The 25,448-nt window shown below is 39.0% G+C and overlaps 1 protein-coding gene across 1 annotated transcript in view; it reads left to right on the forward strand.

Moving 5' to 3' along the window:
• Positions 1-7,537: 7,537 nt before the first annotated feature.
• stard13b (StAR related lipid transfer domain containing 13b) overlaps positions 7,538-25,448 on the forward strand; it is a 67,052-nt gene continuing 49,141 nt past the window's right edge. Inside the window, exons 1-5 of the mRNA XM_008426279.2 lie at positions 7,538-8,311; positions 10,879-11,869; positions 15,620-15,763; positions 16,985-17,131; positions 24,012-24,045. Of these exons, the coding sequence (XP_008424501.1) occupies positions 10,997-11,869; positions 15,620-15,763; positions 16,985-17,131; positions 24,012-24,045 (1,198 nt within the window). The 5' untranslated portion in view covers positions 7,538-8,311; positions 10,879-10,996. The remainder of the gene's footprint in view (positions 8,312-10,878; positions 11,870-15,619; positions 15,764-16,984; positions 17,132-24,011; positions 24,046-25,448) is intronic.

Here is a 25,448-nt window from a genome sequence, read left to right on the forward strand (position 1 = left end):
TTGACATGGATGAGGGTAGCTCTGCTCCTTTGAATTCACTGCACTTCCTTTCTTATTTTTTTTCTTATTTGTCTGCACCCTAACTATCTCTCCACAGTGAACTCATCCTCTTTAGCAACCACCTTAATAAGGATGAATAGTACTGCTAAGTAAGCATTAGAAATACTTACATTTCATGTAACGATACCAACATAGTATTTGACTCTTGCTATTGTGTCTGGGTTCACTCCTTCATCTGTCTGCTTTAAATTACTGGCAGGTAGCTCAAGGCACCGTCTGGCATGCTCTTGTCTCCGGGGATCTTCTGCAAATGTGTGTGTGGGTTTGATGAGTCTGGTATAGGGGGATTAACTTAACCCCCACCCGGGAAACGCGAGTTTATTCACAGTCGGATAAGAAAAAAAAAGACGAGTGTGGTGGCCCCAGGTGCACAGAAGAAATCTTTGCATAATGGAGAAAGGAGATTAGAAAGCTAATTCAATTACTGACTTCTGCTCTGTTAAAAGGCGTTTCAAATATAGAGAGATGAAGGGGGAGACGGGACTCGCTTCGCAAATGGAGGTTTCCAATTTATTTTGACAGAGCAATTGTGTAGCTCTTTTTCAAATGTTGAAGGTTATATTAATTCTTTATCATGTAGGCTCTTCATACCGCTCCTTTTAGGCAAATGTTCTCTCTTTTTAAATAGATCCCTTGAACCTTACTTCTACTGTGACATTTTTTTAAGCATTCATTTTGCTCTTTTATTTAATATTGTATGAGGCATGCAGGTTTAGAAATTCTAAAGGCAACACAAAAGTAATAAGGTTGTCAGTTTAGCCAGAGTATAGCTGTTGAGATGCAACCTACACTGTGGTATCTAATCACACCATTTCTAATAAATAATCTTGTATTTATCTGTAAAAAGCCTAAAATCTGGCAAATAATTTCCTAAAATTAACTCTTGTCCAGAGTGAACCATCATATCCTCAGTGCAGTTTGCATTTACTCATCATGGGCATGAAAGTTACATTTTTTTTAATGGTGCTCTTGGAATGAAACTCTTTTAACAGATTATTTCTAATTCTAACAGGGTCTAAATATATGTGTGTTAATGAGTTTTGACACCTTGACAACCTGCTCTTACAACCGCCAAAAAGTTTCCTGCAAGATTCTGGGTGAATATTTCATCACTCATATTTGAGTGCATTTAAACCAAATTGATTCCTTGCATAGACCTGGCTGTTAGGCATTATTCAAACTGTCAACATGAGGTTGCATCTCACTGTCAACAGACCTTGGCTGATATGTTCTAAGAGATGTTTTAATATATATATCTCAGCTTTTTAATATAAACCTCGGCTTATTCTTTTTTCTATCTCCAATATGCCAAAACCTTGATAAGCCAGGCTTTCGGCTCGTCTTAGTGTGCTGCTGGAATTGTTTCTCATGTTTGTAGATGCTGATTTTAGATTTGGGGCCTTTTGTTTAATCAGAAACCTCTTATTTAACGCTAATGTGAAACTGTTTCACTGCACTGTGGACAGGGACAATGATGTTTCTGTAGCTTCCTTTTCATTAAACAATTGATTCTCTGTGGTTCCCAAAATGTTATGATCATGATACAATTCCCTTTTATTTGAGGGGTGACAGTTTGAGTCTGGTTTAATTTAGTGCTCCAACTAGAGAATGATCCCGTACATGAAAACAAATTTGGGAATAGGCAAAGACCAACACCGAGGTTCTGGCAAAGTACCTCAATGCAGTCTCTTGGAGAAACAGCACTAGTTTCAGGAGAAGTGGGCTCTACCTTGGTCAGTCCACCACAGTGACACACACAGGACATTCCACAATAAAATACAATTTTTTCGTTGTGCATTTTTCCGTGTCTTTAGGGTTGGCTGTTTTTAAAACAGCTCTCATTACCTGCCTTCACAAAGATCAAGCAGAAAGCCGTAGAGTTGATCTAAAATTTTTTTCTTCTCACCATCCTAAATAAATCATGTTGAATTTTTGCTGTTTTTAAAGGATGTTTTTCCTCACTCTATCAACGCAGTGTTGTAAAACTTAATAATGTAATTGCCTTGTAATCTGCACACAGATGTGATTGATTATCCTCTGGACTTACCATGCATTTATCTAAATGAATAGCTCTGCCACTTCTGAATAGCATCGTCAAGCAGGCAGGTATTTTCTTGCACCAGGAGGCCTTTTTGTGTTTGTTGTCGCAGCGCAGTACGGCGCTGGGTGGTGTAACGTTTGCATCAGACACCGGATTTGATCATACCTGTCAATTACACAACATCAAAATCGCAACGTCGAGCCCACTAACCCCTCCGTCGACTCGCCTTCACCCTCCACCTCACGGCTCTGAGCGGAAGGAATTTGCTGGTAGATTGCGAGGCCTGGCAGAGCATGTTGCAGCAGGTGAGGGCAGGGGCTGTTGTTGGAGGGAATTAATCTGTAGCTGCTGTTGGTGTGTGACTGTGACGGCCTCATTCCTCAAAGGCAATCCCCCAGTCACATTGATTTCTTTCCCCTCACATCTCTGTCCTCCAATAAGACCTGACAAACAGGGGAGTCTAGGTGTGTGTATAAGTGTGTGCGTGTGTGTGTGTGTGTGTGCTACACTGCAATTTTCATTCACTGTCGACATCTGTTTGTTCATTGATGCTGGAAATTATATCCGCTTTACTCTCCATCATCTCTCATTGTTTGGAAGTGCCCTGACAGATTACTGGGCCCTGTTGAGTCTCTGTCATGCGTTTTGTCAAAGTGTTGAGCGACGAGACTCTGTTTTTGTTAAATAACGCTGTTACTGGTTGTTCATTTGCAGGAATTTATGTTGAACATTTAAAAAAATAAAATAAAATCCAGATACACAAACTTGTAATAAAGCCACGCAGCGCCACTTTGAATCTTCACAACACGTCTGATTAAATGACCATCACTTTTGCTAAAACAGTGCCTTGAACAGTTTCATCTGTAATACACATCACCATGGAGATCTTCCTATTGCTCTTCCCTTGCTAATTTTTTAGCAGCAAAAATAAGTTGGTCTTTTAGAGGCAATTACCCAACCAGACGACCATCTGCTGCCTGCCAAATGTGACAGATCTCATGGGTGTTTAAGGAACACTTGATCTGATTATTAAATGACAGGTGGGAATTTAAGCACTTACACGGGAGTCAGTCACATGGCCAGATTCTGTTTCTTCCTTCCCAACTATATATGTACATATATATTTATAACTGTATATGTATATATATACATTTATAACTATATATGTATATATATTTAACAACCAGTGTAATAGCTTTTTCTGAAACATTGCATAAGCTCCAAGCCAAAGCTAACAGAACACACGCACTTAAAATAAAAAATTGTTTTGCCTCATTATTTTCCCAAATGTCTTGGAGATTAAAATTTATTTATTTTCTCGCTCTCTCTTTTTGCTTAATTTCATTGGTTAAGCGATTGTAAAGAAAATATTCAGTGCTTCGCATCAGATGCCAAATTGTGGGATTATGTCCATTCTTCAAAGTGCTGGTCACATTAAAGAATGCTCATATGCTCAGCCCTGAAACAGGCAGTTTCTCACAGCTCGGTCTGAAAGCTGCATCATGAATTATGTAAACCTTGCACATGCAATAGCTGCGTGATGCTGGAGCAGCTCCTCAGATTGCTAACGTTTGAAGCCACAGACAGCAGTGATAATGCAGAACATCTGTCCGTGATCTGTGGTATGATAGAAATCTGAAGGCACGTCGAACAGCAACAGAGATGTTGAGTCAGACTGTGGTATCGCTGGAATGTTTTCTAACTGTGCTGGAGTCTTGGATCGTATTTGCCTGTTGCCACAGCTATGTGCAGTTCACATTGCATAATAGAGCTGTATAAAACGGCATAAACAACTCAGCTAAAGCACAGCATGATGAGATTATCGGTCTATAAAAAACAGATCTATAATTGTTCTTAATGTGCTTCATGTAGATTAGAGTTGTTGGTCTTTGCTGTTTTTACAAACTCCCTTTTGTTCTGTGTAAAAATAGCAAAGTGAAATGCTGGCAGGCGAACCTGGCACGTTTCAGAAACACAGCTGGCTTCATTCACTTTAATCCTACTATGCCATAGGAAGACCACAGGTACTTCAAAACGTCTGTCTCTTCTTGGCAGCTGAACCGATGCAGATGATGGCACCAGGAGGGAGAGAAAAGGCTCAGCAGAATGCATTTTTCTACCTAGAAAACTTTCTAGCAACAGTTTTCTTCATGGTTTTTAAGTGTGGTATAGAGTAACTGTTGAAGAACACGGTTATGGGGACAAGAGTGAGTGATGGCAGATAAGTCACTTAACCTGAAGCTGGTAAGTAAGTTCTGAACATGACAGCAAGACGCAGGGAAGCTGTGCTCATAATGCTTTTTCTCCATTAGTAGAGCCCTGTGCTGTGTGTGTGGTGGTGTTTGTGCATGTACTGGTAATGAGAAACCTTTTAATGGGCCATCAGTTAAGATGAAAACGGTGTACACTGATTTGCACATAGCATCAAGATTGATTTCTAAATTCACAGATTTTACAGTTTGTTTCTTGGCTTCCTTTGCCTTTGTGCACATTATTTTTTTCATGTGTTTAATAATTATGGTGTTTTCTCCCATATCTTCAAGTGTGGGCTAAAATACTTTTATCCCTCAGTATGTGCCAATTACTTGGGTTGTTGTCGACATCTGGTGTGTCTTCAACATCAACGACCACTTTGGAATTAATGAAGAATGGGAATAATGTTGACATGTTGAGTACTAATTTAATCCACTGTACAATCATGGAGTATTGGGGCCACAGTAGACCATTTCAGAATTTATTAATCTATATATGTAAAACCCTAATGCATTTGTGAATTATTTAACCTGTAATGTTAAAAAATATATTTACCAAACATTATATAAATGTTTGGACACCGCTACTGCTACATATAGAGGCATGAACTCCATTTGACTTCAGAAAGTTTGCTGTCCTAGAACCTTGGATTTTAGTTGCAGATTACTTAAGTCGTGTAAATAGCGCGGTGAGGACCTCCATGAATTGAACTTGTTTGTACAGCTCATCCCAGATGTTTGGTAGGATTGAGATCTGGGGAATTTGGAGGTTAAGTCAACACTCCAAAGTCATTCTTTGCACATAGGGAGGAAATGTTGGCAAAGGGGGCATGAAAACCACAACTGTTCCTTCTGTAAAACCTTTCATAAACCACTGCAGACTGGGAACAGCACACAGGAGCGACAGTTTTGAAAAAACGCTGACACAGTCATTTGAGTATCACATTTATCGAGCTTTTTTTATATATATATAATATCTCAAAATGCTGGTGTCGGAAATTGAAATTTGCAAGTGCAAGTGATTGTGTCAAACTAACACCTTCCTGAAATGAGACATGGAAAGAATCCAAACATAGACAAACGTGTTAAACGGAGTGATAAAAATTGTGTAAAAAAAAAAGAGTATTTTTAAGCTTTGCTATAAATTAATAAGCAAACTTACTAATTAACAAACTAACAAATTGTTGCACAAGTTTTGATGCTGTGCGCTCTTTTGTTATGAACTCAGTTTTCTGTGCTTCCAGCAATAAATGAGCAGTGAAGGAACTGGAAATTGATATTTTTATTACTTCAGTAAATCAGTCAAAGCGGACCTTAGTCATTTTTTTCGCGTTATGTGTGTGTTTCTCAAGGGGTTGAAACTGAGCTGAACCACCTACAGATCCCAGGCTTTTGTTATTCGTCTCTGCTAGTTTACTTCCTCTTAGCCGTAGGTCCCCCTGAAGTTTTGCTTTAAAAAAACTATCATGTAAGTGCATTTCTTCAAAAGCCCTTAACATGTTTCATTTAATTTACCACCACCTTGATGCAATATTCTTTCGCATGTAAATTTCCCTTTTGAAGCATTGTGCTGCCATCACCACGGTAGACCACCTTTAACGTATTCACAGGTTTTAAAGCTTGACAAACATTCTTGTTGTCTCTGAACCCAAATAGCTCAAACATTTTCTTGTCAGATGATCAAACTCACCCGAATCCATTTCCTTCCAGCATTTCTATATGCGGGAATGTGCAAAATGAATCAATTCTTGGACAATGTACAATGGTCTCGCTCTCCGTTATTGTTGTTGCCCCTGCTGTTGGTGTTTCAGACTTGTCTCCTTTAAAAGCAAAGCCGGTGTTTTTCTTGCCAGTGAGGACGTCCAGCTGTGGTTAAGTTGAGCTTTTCTCACTCCCACTGGCCTTGGACTTGTTACCTCTGCAGCTCTGATGGATTTCTCTTTGTTAAGCTTGTTATCTCCTGTGTTTCTTTTTCACTCTTTCCTTCTCATACAGATGCAGCTGGAAGATTTTTTTCCTCTTTCTGATAGAATAAGCATGACCAGCATACATTTTTTTTTACAAATCCCATGTCGTCACACTTACTTGTATCGGCGTAATCAAGTAAAAACAAACTAACTTTTAAGCAACCACTCAACAACTTGTGCGTTTTCTGCAACAATTTCATACAAAAGGGGAAATGTAAACTGATATATCCAACAAAGGCACCAGGAATGTCTTTCACTTTGCTCAATAAATCTTGCCTTGCACTAATATTACGAGTTGCTAAATAGTTTTCCATTGTGTCACTGCTGATTTGTTCCATAGTCGTCTTTCGCAATTTTTGTATCTCAGTTTTTAAAACACAAACTAGTCTCATGAAAAGACATTTTATTTTATAAATATGTAACATTTTAAGTAAAAATTATTTTCCCACTGGTTAAATTTGGGACTTTCTCATGAGTGCTCGATTCTCAAATGAAACTGGTGGAAACAAGTTTTATCAAGACTCATTTGCCCATTAACCCATGAAAACGTGTGCCCTAAATATAAACACTTCAGATATTTTAACATGACAAATGTGCAGTTCTCAGTCTGATTCACCTGAACTGCCATGTAAAATTTATTTAGTACTGAATATGTATGATAGAACGTCTGTCTGTTCTAAAAAATAACCATTCATCTGACAAGAGCTCCTTTTCCCATATTTTTATAGTATGTTGCTTGAGAAATCAATCATGATTACTTTTCCTAACACTTTACTGATAGAGATTTTTTGGTATTATCATTTTGTTGTTACTTTCAGGTTAAAGTGTTCTCTTGTTTAAACTGTATGTGTGAACTGACCTGGAAGTCACAGCTGCCTGTTATCTTCATGTGAAACAGTTTGACCGAGATTTGAACCGGGCTCAGATCAGGGGCCAGATGTTAAATTGGTTTACGACCTTTGCTTTGTTTAGGTAAAATGTTTTACGACCTTTGCTGTTTTTCCTCTGCTGTCTATCTTGCCTATCCTCCCTCTTTGAAGTTTGAGAATAAAAGACAAGCTGTATCCAAAGAGAAGCAGAACGCTCTGTGAACAGCTCTGAGAAGCAGTTGACAGAGTCTTCTCCTTTTGCTTGCAGAAGYTTAGTCATAAATTCATATACGTTGTCTGTGGTTCTTTTATGTAGGTTCTAGGAAAATACCTATCATTACAATTATGTTTGACTTTGTGCTGTTCTAGACCAAAAAGTCTCAATAAAATGCATTTGATTGTGTCTTAGCCATAACAAAAATGTTTAAAAAGGCTCAAGAGATATCAATGTTTTTACTGTATTTGTAATGTATGTGTAAGGTTTTCAGTCTTGCCCTGATAATTATGGGACTACTAAATTATTCATAATGTCATGGAGGCATCTAAATGTCAGCTTGTGCCGTGAAACAGGCCTCAGACCTCTTATGAAGGTGACATCCTCCATGTTTCTGTAAACTACGGTGCTCCACGTTAATCTCCTTTGCCTTTAAAGCATTCCTCTCTCCGCTGTTTAGAAGCAAAAGATCGCGACTGTGGTTCCATCTTGTTCCTTCAAAGTTCAGCCATTCCTTGGAGCCTCTTTGAGCGTCCTGGAAACTTATTTCACCTTGTCCCTCCTCAGTGCCAACCTCCGCTGTTGCTCCCCTCCCTCTCCTCACGTCAGCCTCTGTCTCCTTTCTCCTCCCCTTTTCCATCTATCAACAAGTACACATTCTCTCTGCTCTTACACATATTCTGAATGGCGTAGTCACTGCTTGTTGATCAGCCTTCCCCAAGGAAAGAACATGAGGAGGCGGGGGTGACAGCCAGCTTGTCAGAGTGGGCCTATGGGAACATAATAGTGGCTCCTCAAGGTTCTGCCCGACTCTCTTTGCTTACAGGAACCAGCCTGGCTGTCACTGTTTTGCCATGATCTCAGTGACACTGTTTGAGCAACACAGACATCCGTTTTCCACTTATCAGGTAAGTTTTGTTCTGTTTTTGCTTTTCCTTTAACGCGACTCAGATGCATTATAAGAAAGAACCCGCTTAAAACTTCCTCATCTTCTTCTTCTTTTTTTTTTAATCATACCTGGCTGAGGTTTAGCGTTATATGCTATATGGTGTTTCTGCATGAGGAGACTTGTTCAGGACCTCTCTGTTGAAAATTGAACTTGAAGCTTTTCTAAGTAAGTTGTGGTCTGGCCTTGGCAGTCAACACACCCAGTTCATTTTCACCCTGTGACTTCTTGTTTTCATTTAAATCTGCTTCGCATTCACCAGGGGGTAATGAGACCCTCTTTGCATATATTTGTTTTGTTTTTCTTTTTAACACAGGGGTTTCTTAGAGGGAAACTCTCACTGCATGCACACTTCTAATTCACCATGTAGGGGCAAGTTTCTTGGAGGATGGCAAGCAACTGTTTGTTTACTTATAATGAAACGCTGCAACAAATTAAATCGGCATGTATGCATATTTTTGTAGCACAGTCGAAAAATACTTTGTGCTTTGCTTTTACTGGAAAGCAGAGATTTAATGAGTTTGTTGTCATTCAGCAGTTTCCTTACTGGAACAACATAGCAAAAATGACTGATTTTTATTGCTCTTCAGTGTTTTCCACATAAAATTTCACGTTAGTGGTTGTAATATAAGAGGAGTATTTTCTTATAGGTTTTGAAATCAAACTTGAGAGGCTTAATTTGCTTTTGGAAACAACAGGTTTTTTTGTTTTCTTGAAAGTTTCTAGCTTCAGCTCCCTTCTTATCACATCTCAAAATGTTCTCTGAGAAAAAAAAATGTTTGTGGTTGAACAATATGATAAACCTCTGCACAAGCGAGATAGATCAACACAGTGTTTGATTTTCTACATGTACTTTGGAGGCCTCGGAAACTGTGGAAGGTGAGTTTTAAAGGACAGCCTAATGAAGGGGTAAGGTGGATGCTAACCGCAGTCGTCCGGGGACATCTTCTGCTCTAATGAACGGTGTAAAGTGCTGTAAATCACCCGCTGTGGAAGAGCAGTAAGATTCCTCTGTGCAGTGATGTCACTGCTCATATGTGAAGCAGATCCAGACATGAACAGTTCAGTCTCTGCCAGATGTTGAGTTGAATTTCCCTACACACTCTTGGCTGGATTGACATGTAATCAGAAGTGTGCAGAGGTGCGCTGCGGCTCTTCACACTGAGACTTTGGTAATTGTAGAAGAGAAAGAACTTCAGGAAACATCCGAGGATTAACGCTACCTTGTAAAAGTGTTTGTACCCCGTCGGTCTTTTCATGTTTACACTTTACAACCATAACATTTAGTGAGTATTATTGAGATTTTAGGGGATAGACCAGCGCACCACAAGTTGTGCGTAATTATGAAGCAGAAGGGAAGGGAATACTTTTCAATCGTACTTCTGAAAGTAACTGAATATATTTATATCCTCCCTCCCTTTACTTTGACACAACTAAACAAAAAGTTGGAATTTATGGGATAAATTCCAACTGTGTGTACTTTAAGAAAAGTAAATACAGCTGATATTTATGATCATGATGACCAAGGAAAGCATCAAACAGGAAAGGATAACATCTTAGGGACAATTAAACCAGAGTTAGGATATAAAACAAAATCCCAAGCTTAGAGCATTTAACAGAGCACTATTCAATCCACCTTCTGAAAATGTAAAAAAATAAAATGGCACTGAAAACCTGGCAAGTTGAAGCTGTCAGCCAAGGCTGACCGTCTGATCCAGGAGAGCAGAATTCTGGAGGAGCAGATGCTAAATGACTCCACTCAAGTCCCCTTTTGAGCACAAGTTGCTAAATTTTAGCCTTGACAAAAGCAAAAAACAAAAAGAAAGCAGACATATTTAATACATTAATTTGAATAACATTTTGATTTGCCTACATCTCTGTGAAATGCTCTTATAAATAAAAACTCCACCGTAAAACATTTAAAAAACGTCCACCCTTCTCAACCGTCTGTGTTGTCAGTCCAAATCTGTACCATTGTTGAATTGTGAAAGCAGGATGTGTAATATTATTTTCAAGGATAAAAAAAATTCCCTCACTTTGGAGATCCCTAGTTTAAATCAAAGTATATGCATGTGTTAGAATTGACAAGCGGAAGTCTTGATCTAAATCTTGTTTGAAAATTCATGACAAATCTTGGAAATAACTGTTTACACGCTTTCTGTCCAGTCTCTTGCCCATTCACTTTCCAAAAGAGAATGGGTCAAAAAAGAGAAAAAATTCTTTCGATGTCAGAAACTTGTAGGGACATACACAAAAATACAAAACTTTAGTGGCATTAGTAACTTCGGGGATCTGAGCACAAATGCGATGCAATGACAATTTCTTAGCAAAAAAAAAAAAAAACTAACTGAAAACCATTAGCCATTTTCCTAAGAAATCACATAAAATCACATTAAAACACTGCTCATATTTTTGAGGTGACAAAAAGCAAAATTCTTCAGATGGTAGAGATAATTTTGAAACTCACCATTTTGTTGATATGATGATCTATACAAAGTGTCTCATCTGTTTTACTTCTCTTTCTTTCAGGCTACCGAACAGAACAGAATATATTTTTGATTAAAGAAACATGGCCATGTTCCATACAAAGCACAAATGCCTCTGGATTTACGTTTTGAACTATGAGTAAAACAAAAGCAAAATAACAATGGAAACTCCACATGATGCGAGTTTGGAAGAACATCAGAGAGCTTTGGGCAGCGTGACCTTTTCTGCACAAGAATTATCTACAAAAGATCAGGATGGTTCAGGAAGAAAAGGTCAAAGAAGAGATGATCTTTTCCTTTCAGACCAAAGACCACAATTGGAACCTGATGGGGATATACGTGATCTAAAGAAAAGTTTTACCTGCGTCTGTTACGACACTATGGTCCTCAGAGAAACGGTGTGTTTTCAAGAACCCACACAGGTCCTTCTGGATGCAGCTCCTGGAACATCTCAGCTTCTTGTAGAAAATGACCCCTCCATATCATATGCTTCAAATGAGGACTATTGCCTTCCACCTCCTGCTCATGCAGCAGAAGTTCAGTTAAACCAGTTTGCTCAAAAACAGCCTGATCATCCTCTGAAACTTTATTCTACATCTGCACAAAGAGGCTCGATGACGCTGGAGCCAATTTCAAATGGGTCCATCATCAGTCAGGCCTGTGCATCCACTCTGGAGATCCCTGCTGACCTGCTTCCTAAAATCTCTGACTTGCCGCATGTCGTGAAGCAAAGACCAAGCACCATCACCTTCTCCACCAGCACCGGCTCCGCTTGCGTCCACAGCCACGCTTCTGGCTACGACAGCTCTGATGGGGAAGAATCGTCAGAGGAGGAGAGAGTGAAGTTTAACTTTAAGCATGAGGACGTGGTGAAGGGAGATGATGATGTGTTCCTGGAGTGGCCTCATAGTAAAGATCGCCATATGACAAAAAGGAAACAGAAGAGACGAGGCTGTTTGGAGCCACAAGCAGACTCTGTGTGCACACCCAGCACCTGTGGTTATGAGGCTGAGGAGGAAATAAGCAGCAAGGAGGTATGCCATTAACAACACAATACTTTTTTTTTTTTTTACCTTACATTGCCTTGCAAAAGTATTCACCCTCTCGGAGCCTGTTGCTTTTATGTGATAAGAGCCACAAACACAAAAACACAAAAAAGTAAACTTTCCAACTTTAGAATTTGTCTAAGCATTTAAAAACATTTAAAACAAATTTTGAGGTGATGCAACTTCCATTGGTTCTTAGAAGACACTAATGCAGTCATGTTATCATTGGAAATAGATATGAGGTGTGTAGGAGTGCACCGACTTCCCATTTATAAGTGAGAGACAGATCCAGGAGGAATTCAAACAGCTTCTGCTTTATTTCCCCTCCCATAGCTGGGGATTGAGTTTGATGAAGCACATTGGACCACATTAGCGCTGAACTTCACCTTCCATTTCTGGCCTGTCTCCTTCCTCGCCTCCCTTTCTCTTTGAGGTGCGCCTGTGTCCTTTTCACATGACCTCCATTCCTGCTTTTTTTTTTTTTTATTGCCTATTTAAAAGCTTACATGAGCTTTCATCAGCCTGTTGTAATCCATTATATATATGCTTTGTTACACCTTGAGGGAACATAGCCAACATCACATACCTGCCATGCTTTTTATAACGGTGAGAAGTAATGCACTGGTCCATATTAACCTTTCTGTCTGGTGGTAGGACACTGAGATAACACCGGCTTTATACGCAAATGGCACGCAGCTCAGAACGGGTCATTTAGGAGAGGACAGCAAGAATGCAGGGAATCGAGGGAGTGTATAGTAAATATTATCAAAAGGAGTAAAGTAAATGCTTTCCATGCCATCACACTACAGACCATGTTAATGCTTTTAGGCTGAAATGCAAAGTAAAAGAGAGCAGATGTTGCATCATTTTAAAGGAGCACTAGATTATTGAGCTTTGTACATATTTCAAGATAGATTTTTTTCTTTATTTTTTTTTCAAAGCAGTCATGGTTTATGTGGAGGAACAGCAGAAAATCCCAGCTCAGGTGAGATACTATAAGTGCACAGGTAAACTATTAATGGTTCTTTCAAAAAAATTCTGGCCTTTATGGAAGAGTGCTTGGAAGAAAGTATCAAGCAAACCTGTTTGCAGTATATGAAAGTCAGATAAGAACTAAATTACATTTTCTGAATGTTTGTCAGAGTTGATAGAAAAATTGATGGAGCAAACTACAAGGCAAAGTCCAGGCCCGAATCTCATTGGGAATTTGTAGCAGAACTTGAAAATCAATTTCATGGATGAAATTCAGCCACCCGACATTTGACTAATTTTGCAAAGAACAATTGGCAAAATTTCCGTCTGTTTATGTGCGAGAAGACAAACCCATGGAACTTTCAGCCTTACGTACAGAGAAAGTTCACTCTGCAATGCATTCTCTCGGGAAGGGATTTCACACTTTTAGTCCTTATTTGCAAAGGTATATGAAAGCCATATATCTGTTCTCTTTCACTTTACAAACACACAAATAAGCTTAATGATTTAGCGCATTATGCTCCAGAAGACACTAATACATTGAAGTTTAGAGTTGTAAGGGAATATAATATACCAAAATTTAAATAATATTATATCAACACAGTCTTCTGAGATGGGAAGATGTTCAAAAAACCCAACAAATCTGTTATTTTTAAAGACATTCAGTAACACAAAATATCTGCTTCGGCTTGCCTTAATTTTAATAAGCACAGAAACACATGGTTCTGCCATATTTGATTTTAGTATTCACATAAGCCTTTAGGATCATTTCTGAAACAAGCTGAGGATGCAGTTGTCCCCATCAGCCATGTGAGGGCACTATATGCACAAGGTTCCCAGTCCGGTCACCTAATGTCTTCCTTTACAGTTGAACTCACAGATGAATAAAACAAACGCATATCTTTCACATATTCCCCCTCTCCCAGCCATACATTGCTGCGTTCACATGCTGCTTTGCACCGCGGGGTATTGCCAATGTAATTTATTCCCTCAAGCAGCCAGGTAGCCCATGCCCTTTTCGCATGACCGCTTGCTACATTGGGATACCTCCATGGTGATCTCTGGCACTCTCAGTGGGTGGCACAGACTAGGCACTGAGCCCAGAGCTCACACACTTAACTCCTCATTTCCATCTCAAAGCCCCTATGTTGGGGTTCCACAATGTGTCCAATTTGTGCTGATAAAGTTATATTCTCTTCGCTTTTTGTCATCCCCTGATGATAACATTGCATCTGTCTCATGGCTCACACCGGCTCAGTTCCCATGGCAGTGAGCCTTTGCGCTACTCCCAGGGCCAGATATAGAGGAAAGGGAACGGAGAAATGAATTGAGGGAGAGTCTCACTTGAGCGTCAAAGCCCCTTCTGGTATTTGTCTCATTCTGAGGGGAAGTGTCTGCATTCCCAAACAGCACCTTGAGGGGATGTCACTAAAAAGAAACTTTGTGAGTGCCTTCCAGATTTTGCTTGACTGCGGGCCAGAAAACAAGGCATCTGTTTCTTGCGTTTCTGTTTGTCTGGCACCAGGGGTTAATTAACAATCCGGCTCACAGGATCCTCAGCTTCCTCTTCTTATATGTTTTCAAGCATTTGGCTTAGAATCTTGAGCTTGGTTTCCTCCCAGCAAGTGTTATGCACATATTTGTACTTTATGTATTTAAATTAAAGAATTAAAATAGATAAAATGATGTATCATCACTACAAATCAAAATAGTTCTCAGTATTTTTTACTTTAATTTCTTTTAGGGGCAGTTTTTTTTTCTTCTAGGCTGAATGGGAATCCTTTTTATTTGTAAATAGACTCAGAGGTTTGGACAGATAAATATACTGATCCAGTGTTTAACATATTACATTTCCTAGTCAGCACAGAGCTGGAAAGACACACACTGCAAAATGGGAAACTTTATTTTTTCCTCTTGGTGACCCAGAGTGATCGTTAAGACCCATGAGGGCACCAGGGACCCGGACAGATTTAGATCATTCCTCAGGGATTCAGTGGAAGGAGGTACTTTCTCCCAGCGTTCGCTCGGTCAGCTGACCCTGGGTGATCATCAGGCTGAGTGGTGACTGGTCTGTTACAGCCTTGCAGTTTAAAGATAATGCACTAAGTTCAGTATTGAAAACAATTTCATATTGAAGAGGCTTTCCAGTTAGAGGAAATCTGTCAAGGATCTTTCATGTAAGAAGTCATACCCCTAATGTACGTCTTTGTTAAAACAGTATACTTTTACAGATGTTGACTTTATGCATTTATACTTTCGAGTAAGTTATTCAGTAGTGGCATCAAAAACTTATCCTCATATTTCAATCAAACAAGTTACTCATATTTTATAGATTCAATATAAAAAATAGATTAATAAAATATGAATCTATGGGAGCCAAACTGCCTACCATGTCAGGTAGGCAGTTTGGCCTACCTGACATGGTAGGCAGTTTGGTCAGGTAGGCAGTTTGGCCTACCTGACCAAACTGCCTACCTGACATGGTAGGTAGGCATGTCAGGTAGGCATGCCTACCTGACATAGGTAGGCAGTTTGGCTAATTTAGTACAGCCACTATGCTAACAAAAAGACAACAATCAAAAATAATAACTACCTATTTTGTGCAATAAAAGGGTTGATGCTTCAAGATAATTACTGTGTTGTAAATATTAACAAATACAGGATTTAAAACCAAACTGTCATATTCCCTGTAGAAGTTGTGATTAAGTCTAACTGTCGCAGTGTTTGGCTGACCTCTCTTATCTGACCTTCTCTGATTACCCCCAGGAGTCTCCACAGGTCACGTCTCCATGGTCTGAGTCAATGAGCCAGCTCATGAGGAAACTGGACCAGCTTAATCAAGACATAGAGGAAGCTCTGAGTGCAAGTTCATCACCCTCTGACACGCCTTGCATTGCGCGCAAGAAGCAGGTGAATGTCACGCACTCTCAGTATATCTGCTGTCATTGCGTGATTGAAGAGGTTGGCCGTATATGTTCAAATCACATAACCCATACGTTCTTTGTTTTGCTTATAAGCGCACAGAGAATTAACAGAATGAAACGGGACGCTTTTTGTAAGAAATTTATCAGACCTCCATGGGTTAAATCAGAATCATGACTGCACCTTCGATGCTTTATGGTGTACGCAGTCACGGCTGATTCTGCACACATTGCTATGAAGCCCTTGCTGCATACTTTGTCATGGCTTTTAAACTTTCTTTAAATCAATTTAGTTTGCTCTGCAGAGAAAAAAACCCAGGCGGATTATCCAGACCTGTGAGCAGCTGGTGTTTGGAATTTCATGTCTATCACCATTTCTACAAGCGTTCCACATTATGTTGAGACTCCAATAAGACCTGTGAGTTCAGTGAGCAGTCTCTTGCAAGCCCAGTAAATGAAGGGGTACAGTAGATTTCTCTCTTGTGGCGTGTGTGACTTTTGCAGTATGATGGTACATTCTGTGACAAAACAACCTTCGTGTAGTGAAGCAATACAGAGCGTCTGTCTCTGTCTGTTTTATGATGTGGACCCTCGGCACTCGGATGTGATATTTGATTCCAAAGCCTAACAACTGCAGCAAGAACAGACAGTTATTGTACTTTCAATGATGCAACAGGGAGAATGAAACTGTTTCCAAAAAAAAAAAAAAAAAAAGACCCCAGTCTCATAGTGGCGTGTTCCATGAAATATCTCTCCAGACTTAGTGTGCAGGAACAAAAGTGGCCTTTTGAGCTCCTTGTGCGTGTCCTGCACAGAGGAGCTGTTGTGTTAGAAAGGAGTTTGTATGATTTGGTCTATTAGGAATGGTTCAGAGAGGCTTACATGCCTCCTAGGCATCTGCATAACCGTCCCAGTCATTCACTACGACCTGCTTCAGCTAATGGCAGGCAACTGGCAAAGACAAGACGTCTTTACTGGGATACTTGACAAGGTCATAATCTCTGTTCTCTCAAAGGAAGATCTGCACATACAGCCTTCTTTGTGAAGCTCTGTGAAGCTGAACTGAGAGAGGAGACTTCTCTTCCCCAACCGCTGACCTCAGCCTGTTGTTTTTCTTTTCCCCTGGCCGCTGTTGCGTTCGTCCTGTCCTCGTCTGTTCGGCCACACAGAGACAGAGCCGGTTTTGATTGTTGTTGTGATGTTGTTGCAGTGGGGTGCTGCTTCAAAGTCCTCGCCGAACCAAACCCAAAATGACACAGTCCTCCAAAGAGCTGACAGGAGGGAATGTCGGAGCCAAAACACATCTTCTGCTTCATGCGGCTTCTCAACGGGGACAAAAGCAAGAAACAAGAAGATGGTAAGATGCTCTTAAAATGGTTTCCAGCTCCAAGCTGACAGCTGTTTTTTTAAGACTTATAAGACTTTAGGCTGTTGTTCTTTTCAAGCTGCAATAAACAAGTCCTTTTGAAAGCTTAGCTCTGAATGTTGGCCTTTGGTATTCATGTCTGGATGCTACTACTTGGTAAGAATCAGATAACCAAAGCCATGCCTATGTAGAGCTGAAATTGTTTCTCCAAAATAAATTAGGAAGGTATGTGAAAAATAACATATTCTCCAAAACCTCTTAAACAAGGACTACTGTATGATCTCTAATATGTTTCGCTACTGCCATGATGCTTTTGATGCATTTTTTATTCGAATATTGTGTATTGAGAGTAAGAGTGGAATTTTTAGTGTTATGCGATGCAACAATTCAATACATTTCTTTTGTCATAAAGTGCCCCCAAGTGGTTATGTAATTGTTAGACAAATTAATCAAAAAGTATGCACTGTTAGTTCAAGCAAAAAGCATTCAGAGGGGAGTAAATCTTCATTAGTGCAGAGAGACTGTCTGCATGGCCTAGCATTAAATGAAGTTTTAAAGTTGTTGTCAGTGCTGCAATTTTGAAATTGCATTGATTCTGTATGAGATGCACACCTTAGTATTTTACAGCTGAGAGTAACTATTGCCCTATCTGTTGCAACAATGTCACATGCATAGAAAAGCAATGCTGGAGCCACGTTTGACTGAGGCATGGATGTCAAAACTCAGTTCTCAGAGCTGGTGCCACTGCACCGTTAGATGCATCCTTACTTGGAGTCAAATGGCTGAATTACCTCCTAAGCATGCAATCTGAATCCTGGACATAATTAGTTTATCCAGATGGGTTCAAGTAGCAATAAATCTAAAAATTGCATCATCCTGGCTTAAGAAAATTAGTGTTTGAGACCACTTGACTCTGGCATTGAATCTTCATACACAAGGGGTCTTAAAATAATGTTCTTAGGCAGCCTGACTCAGTCAGGCAACTCACCTGACTGAGTTGTCCCTGAGTCAGGTGAGTTGTCTGTCCTTCCACTCACATAACTTAAGTACCTAATTATTATTGTCATGCAGTGAAGCTATGTATTGCTTCACTACATGTTAGGTAGGCGGTTTAGCTATTTGATTCAGGTGTGTATGACCAAGGATGAAACGCCAGCCTTGGAGAAGTGGTGTTTAAGATGCCCGTAAATCACTGAAATACAAGACAGATATGCAATAGTCTAAATAGGATATTAGAATGATTGTTCAGTCAAGTAATTGAAAGAATTAGGGGATGTACAGAATGAAATAATTTGTAAAGGAAGATGAACTCATCATCAGATATTTCAAAGCTTTGTGCATAAAATGCTTTCTCTTACAAGCTTCACTGAAAAATGAGGAGTTTGAGACAAGTAATTTTAATTATGTACCAGTATATGTTTGATTACAGTTCCACTTAATGATTAAAATAAAATAGCCATGGCTCAGCGTTGGTGAAGGTCCCAATTGCAGAGAGAAAACAGGTGGCTGAAAAATGAGTCTTCAATAAAGAAAACAGAGTCCCTTGTACTGGGCGACTGTGGCTGACTGTGGGTAGAGTAGTCAGCTTGCGATCGGAAGGTTGTAGGTTCAATTCCAGCTTTCTCCTGCCACGTGTCGATGTGCCCTTGGGCAAGGCACTTAACCTCAAATTGCCTACCAAGCTGCATATTGGTGTATAAATGGCTGAATGTGACTCTAGTGTAAAGTGCTTTGAGTGGTCAGAAATGATTGGATAAAGCGCTATATAAGTTCAGTCCATTTACCATTTACTGGCGTGAGTAATTGCATATCAGATTATGCATACACATGAAAATACAGAATGCAAGCACTAAGATGAACGAAAAGCACATTTTATGGACTCCTGAAATTTATTTCTGAAACTTAACTTTTTAATGTAAATTATGCCTGATGCTAAACGGTTTCCCTTCCTGTCGGAGTGCCACTTCAAACTGGGGTCATAAATCTCTGCCCAATGTAGCAGTGGAGTGTATGCAATTAAAAACTGTGAAATCAATAAAAGAAACGACAGAGCTGCAATTAAGCTTGCAATAATTTATTAAATGCCAACATTTATGACAAGTTCATTGCAGTTAAACTTTGAAAGTGAATTAAAATCACTTCTGTCTCACAAGAATTGGTAATAATCCACGTATCTTTAATAATTGAAGTCTGCCAGATTTGTCTTGTAGAAACAGAACCCACACAGAGAGCAGCTGCTACAAAAGCACTTAGGCTCCAATCGAACCTAAAATGGTGAATAATAAACAATTTTGGACAATTTTTCATTTGATCAGTATCTAAAATTGAGAGATTATCTCTGTCCAAATGTGCAAAGAAACTAAAAGCGGACGTCTGCACTTCCTTTATTTTATTATTATTTTTTAGATTGTTGGATGTTCTCAATATATTTGCATTCAAACTCTGTAAATCTCTCTGGTATTCACCATTGATGACTCTTGTGTTGCCAAACAACAATACAGTGCAATTTAATATTGGCTAACAATATGATAAGATGATTAAAAAAATGCAAGGAATATTCAACCAGTGAGATGTCTTTAGCTATCCCCCACTCAAAGCTAAACTTTTAGTTCACAGTCAATTCCTTTGCTTTTGGTTTTCGGAGTAGATATCAACCAGTTTTTTTTTTTTTTTTTTTCTGATTTGGTCCGAGTTTCTGCAACTGAAACTAGGGATGGAGGATAGATCTCCCTGGTTCCTGAAAATTTCTTACAGTGAAAGCACACATCATATTTTACAAACACAAAGTAATGGAAACTAGGGCTGTAACAAATCATTGAATGATTCAAGTACCTTGATTACTAAAATTCCTTGAGGCAAATTATCTGCCTCAAACCTTTGTTAAATTATGTTTTACTATTTGGCGAACTGTGTTCCACCCAGATGATTATTTGTGTTGCGTAACACACTTCCGCTTATGAGTTGTTGGCAAATACTAATAAGGGTTACAGATATGAGTATTTTGGCTGAGTACTAACTTTGAGTATAATAAGGTTAAATCCCTTTCGGTGCTGATACAATTTTAGTCATCCTATTTTTAGTAAAAACAAATAATTAAATTAATTTAAAAAAAAACAAATAAACGTCTTGCTATCAAGAGTTTACTTCCTGAGATTTTGTTTTTTGTCTTGGCAGCAAGACAAATTTTTTTTGAGGCCTCTCTAATCTATATGGAACATCTGGAAGCAGCCTATGATAATGTCAGACAGTCTGATTCAGTCTTGAAGTCTAAGAATGATGGACATGCTCAGACTGGTAGAACTGACAGAATTGAAAGATGTCTTGTTGACCTACCTGTAAAAAAATGTTTTGGAACATGTGGTTTTTTTTTTAAGTTTAAAATCTGAAATTCATCTGAAGAACAACTTCATGATATGCAAAATGTTTTTGTGATGATAAAGATTGTGCATTGTTGAATGAAGCTACAGTACATACTAAGGCTTGTTTCTTCCTCAAATTGGGACCTGCAGAGGAGATGTAGAATGCCTTTCAAATAGCAGGAAGAAAACCACAGGTCTTGTAAACACAGGTCAAAAAATATCTTAACTTTATAACACTCTACTGACTCTACTGATGACTGAGTAACTTATGAAACTATTAATAACTCTTGAAGTTTTCCAAATTGTGTCGACTACCTCAAACATCAGTATATTTTATTGAGATTTCATGAGAGAAATCATGCAATTGTGAAGAGGACGGAAAATAGTATCTGCCTTTTAAATGTGTTTAGCAAATAAAATCTTAAGAGTGTGGCATGGATTTACATTTAGAACCCTCTCCTGTCCTGTGTGTTTTACTCTTAAACTTGCTTTGTCACTTAAACCGGTGGAAGCATGTTTATTTTTAGAAGACATGCATATAAGAGTGCATCTAAAATCAATGTTACATGTGGTGCAGGCAACTTTAAACTGAACAAATTAAAAGTGGAGTTTGCTTATGGAAAGTAAAGCTTAAAATTTAGTCAGTAAGAGGTACTGCAAGAAATGTCTATGGCAATACCATGAAGAAAACGTGTCTTCTTAACTAGAACACTTTTACCTCAGGTGTGATATCAATCCCAGCTCAGAGTTCCCACTTCCTAGGTAACTGAAATGCAGCATAACAATTTCATTAGGCAAAATTATGTACTCTAAGAAATAAAATCTCTTAAATTTTATTTTAACAACAACAACAGCAACAAAAAAACTAATTTGAAGACACATGAAATGATCACAACATGTGGAACATCTGCTTGGATGTACCACGGAGTGGAAAATTTTATCAATAAGTTTTCAATAAATAACATTAAAATGAAATGTTGCTGTCACAGCCAGCACACAATACACTCACATAGTTTCCCTGTTATTGCTGTTCAGTGCAAACTGTGATTCCACTATTAGTGGATGGAGACATAATCAGGTTAAGTATTCCTACGTTTAGTTGCTGTTGACGGGGACGGGCCTGCCAGTCTGTCAGCTGGACTGACTGGTTCTGTATCCGCCTCTTTGGCTTGTCACTGTGTGGGGACTGCAGCCATCATTCACCCGCACAAACCTGTCACACCACATAAACATCCTTGTTGATGCAGGCAAGGGGAGAGTTTTCCAGTTGCATAAAAGCCCCCGAAATAGGTCCTCTTCCCTTCAGTGAAGGATGTCACTTTTTCCAACTTGTAACCTTTGACACGTGTCATTCGTCTAGATGCAGCTGGTCTGAATTGGGGGGGACGTGTGTTTAATGCAGGTCAGATCTTGAGATATGCTGAGATGATATACTTTCTGCGCAGAAAGAATCGGAGAGAAGACCATGCCAAATCCGTACCTCCTCTAGGGTGCAACATCTGGTTTTTGACTTCTAATCTTCAGAGTTTATTTTTGAATCTGGGACTGACGGAGGTCCATGGAGACTCCCTGGACAGAAACCTTTAAAAGTGCAAAGATAATAACCCTAGTTGTGTCCCAAGTGTTTAAATCTGTGATGAAATTCTGCCATACTGGCAGATTGCACAATCAGTAAAGAGGGACATGTTGTGGCTATTGCTCTCAGTTTTCAAAGGTCGCTATCTACTTCTCTGTGTGTTTAAACACATGTAATACTGGAAACATAGAAGTGTGAGTCAGGCATTTATGACTTTGTTTTTTTGTCTCCCAGAAAGATGTTTTTTGAACCAAGGGGGCTACTGAGTGGTTGAGGCTGAGGCAGCTACCCCTGGTGGTTCATTTCCTAAACCTGTCAAAATGTGCTGACTGTGGCAGCTTATTTGCTTTTAAACTTTTTTCCTTTTAAATAAGTTACAAATTGCATGCCAGCAGCATTGTGTTCTGTGACCTCATTTATTATGTGGCCCAAAAGTGTCTAAGGCTATCATTGAGCTCACACAAAGTTCACTTATCTTTATAAATTTAGCTATTTGGCTCATTGTTTTTCTTTTTTTTTTTTTTCTTTTTTGCTAAAAGAAGAAAATGAAATGGTTGGATGCTCATCCAACCAAACAATTGAATACTGCCAACATTTTTACTTTCATGGGAGCGCTGGTGATTACATCTCTCACTGCCAATGCAAAATCATTTATGAATTAGAGAATTTTGTCCAAATTAAAGTGAAAAAAAAACAAACAAACAATCACCCTGGTAAATTCAAATTGATTTCTTATTGTTTGTTATGATGAGGCATGTGCAGCGTTGCAGCCGACCATCCTGGGAGGGAAGAGGTCCAAGCGAGCAGCATGCGGGTAAATCAGAACATCATGCCACAGAGAAGAAACATTCTGGAACTCTTCCTCAGAAAAAAACAAACACAACAAAAAACACTGTTGTTGTTTTCCGGGTTGCAATGCCTTTTTTATTAACTACAAATTTAACTACAATCACAGGAGACATCTTGTTTTTCTTTTTTTTTATGTTACTAGAAAAATTCTGTTTTTATTTTTGAAAAAGAGCTAGTTTATATCAATACTGTTTTTTTTTTTCCTTTTTAATTTAACGTACCAAAAATCATTTTAATAACACCATCTCAAGAAAATAACAATCAATATTCACAATAAATACTGTTGGATGAAGAACTACTATAGTGAAATTATATATAGATTATTTCATGTCCGAGTTTTGGGTTCTAAATTTTAATTTCCAAAAATGGGTTAGAGTAGATGATATTTAATGTCATGGCTACAGAAGACAGATTTGGAAATAGTACACAAAACAAGAAATATTTGAGTTGAAATGAGTCGGTCTTCTGTCGGTTTTCTATACCTGCCTAGTTCCTGCAGGATTTCTAGAGACATGCTGCCTATCTAGTGGTCAATGAGTGAGATTAGTGCACATCCTGGACAGGTCATCAGTCCATCACAGAGCAACATGGAGATAAACAGCACAGACAAGCATGCACACGTGGAATCTCACCTAAGTGCTATTTTCTTCTGGTTTTGTAAGTCACCTGCAGTACAATAAATGAAAGAATTGCAGATAAGAACCTCATAATCCTGTGGCCCACAGCATGATTTTGTCATCTTACCATTTTATGTTTTCTTTTATGGAAGAGGTTAATCAAAGATTGATCAACCTTGTAGTCCATCTAAGCCAATGTTTGGACTAAAACTTCTGTTACAACAGCATAAACTAAACACAAGATAGACCTCAAACTTTGATTTAATTTCTGAAATATTACCTATTTCGCTATATCACTGCAAGCTGAGCTGCTAAATAACGCCACCTCTGCGTTATTTAGCTGCTGCTATGGGAAAGCTGTATTGATTTTGTCATCACAGCACAGATTGCAGCCGTGTTGAAGAATGCAGGGACATATCTGCTCCTCAGCAACAGTTAATCAGTATTTTGCTTCTGTTTCTGCCTTGCAGATGTTTCATAAGATGACCAAAGCAGCTGGTGCAGGTAAGATGTTTTTTATTCCCTTCCAGAGGTCTTGGGATGTGATGCCCATGTTGCTTTATAAAATGTTACAGCTCCTGCTGCTGCCTGAGTGCAGAGAAAACTGGAGTTGACCTCTAAACCTTAATGTTTTTTTGTGGATTTTATTTTCCATAAATGTGCGCTTTAGGTAGAGCTGAAAGACTAAATATGTGTCTAATACCTTTTTATGCTTCGAGTCTGAGACTGATAAGCAGGGTGACTGTTGGGATAGCAGACAGTGACCTTGGACAGCTGGTGGAGACAATTTAATTATCAAGGGATTGGATAAATGGATGTAAGACATAATTGTTTTTTAAATAGATGGCTGGCTAGTTTAACAGGAAACCGCAGACATCTGCGCATTTGCATTTGCAACATTGATGCTGAATGGCTGTTAAGGTACAAATGATTAACTCAAGGCAAAACTGAACAGAAAAAGAAGCTTCACATCGACGATGGCTGTGTTGATTCGAGTGTGTTGGTGTCTGTCTCTATTCACCGTGACTGAATCATTGATCAAAGATAGGCCTGTTATCTAACGCACTAAACCTCGGCATTTAGAAAACTGTGAACAACTGAAAATCATTGAAATCTGACAGTGTCTTACAAAAGCACATCCATTACACTTTTTCAGATTCCAGTACATTACATTCACAAATTTTATTGTAATGTATTTTATTGTGATTTTTAATGATCAGACAACCAAGGCAAGACAGTACATGGCTGTGAAGGGATTCTCTAAGAACAGATGTTGCAAAAACTTTACTTAGGGCTACCGCAGTAAAGGGGACTCAATACCAAGTTCCACCACACTATTCAGATTTTTGCTTCTAAAATATATTATTCATATTCTAGTTCGCAGTTATATACAGCTTTCTATCTACCTCCTAACACCCGGGAATATGCTTTCATAGCTGTAGTTGTCATGAAGAAATGTGAAAAGGTTCAAGGTGTATGAATATTTTGGCAAGGTGAAGCGCATGACTGGGTCAGATCATTTCATGAATCCCTAATCTCTGTCGTACTGTAAATTAAAAGCTTAACAGATTATTAAAATCTCCCTGCAACTTAATCCCACAATATGCCCTGGCCTGCCTGCTGGCATTGCTCAAGCTCCAAATAATGTTGGTAAGATTGATGGTCACAGGTGTCTGCTCTCTCCCTCCGAGCCTGGTGGAATGTCCAAATGCACATTCTTTTATTTTAAACGCCTTTCATATGGTCCCCGCTCACAGGGATGCAGTTAAAATTAGGCACAGAGCCAGATCATTGTTTCTGTTTCTGCTGAGGGGAAATATTTGGCCTGCTGTGATGTGGCCCTTGGGGGGGCAGCTGCGGGAGTTGGGTGGATGCCATTTTGGACTCAGGTTGCGATCTCACATGAC

Source organism: Poecilia reticulata, linkage group LG13 (assembly GCF_000633615.1).
Source record: "Poecilia reticulata strain Guanapo linkage group LG13, Guppy_female_1.0+MT, whole genome shotgun sequence".
Taxonomy (NCBI): domain Eukaryota; kingdom Metazoa; phylum Chordata; class Actinopteri; order Cyprinodontiformes; family Poeciliidae; genus Poecilia; species Poecilia reticulata.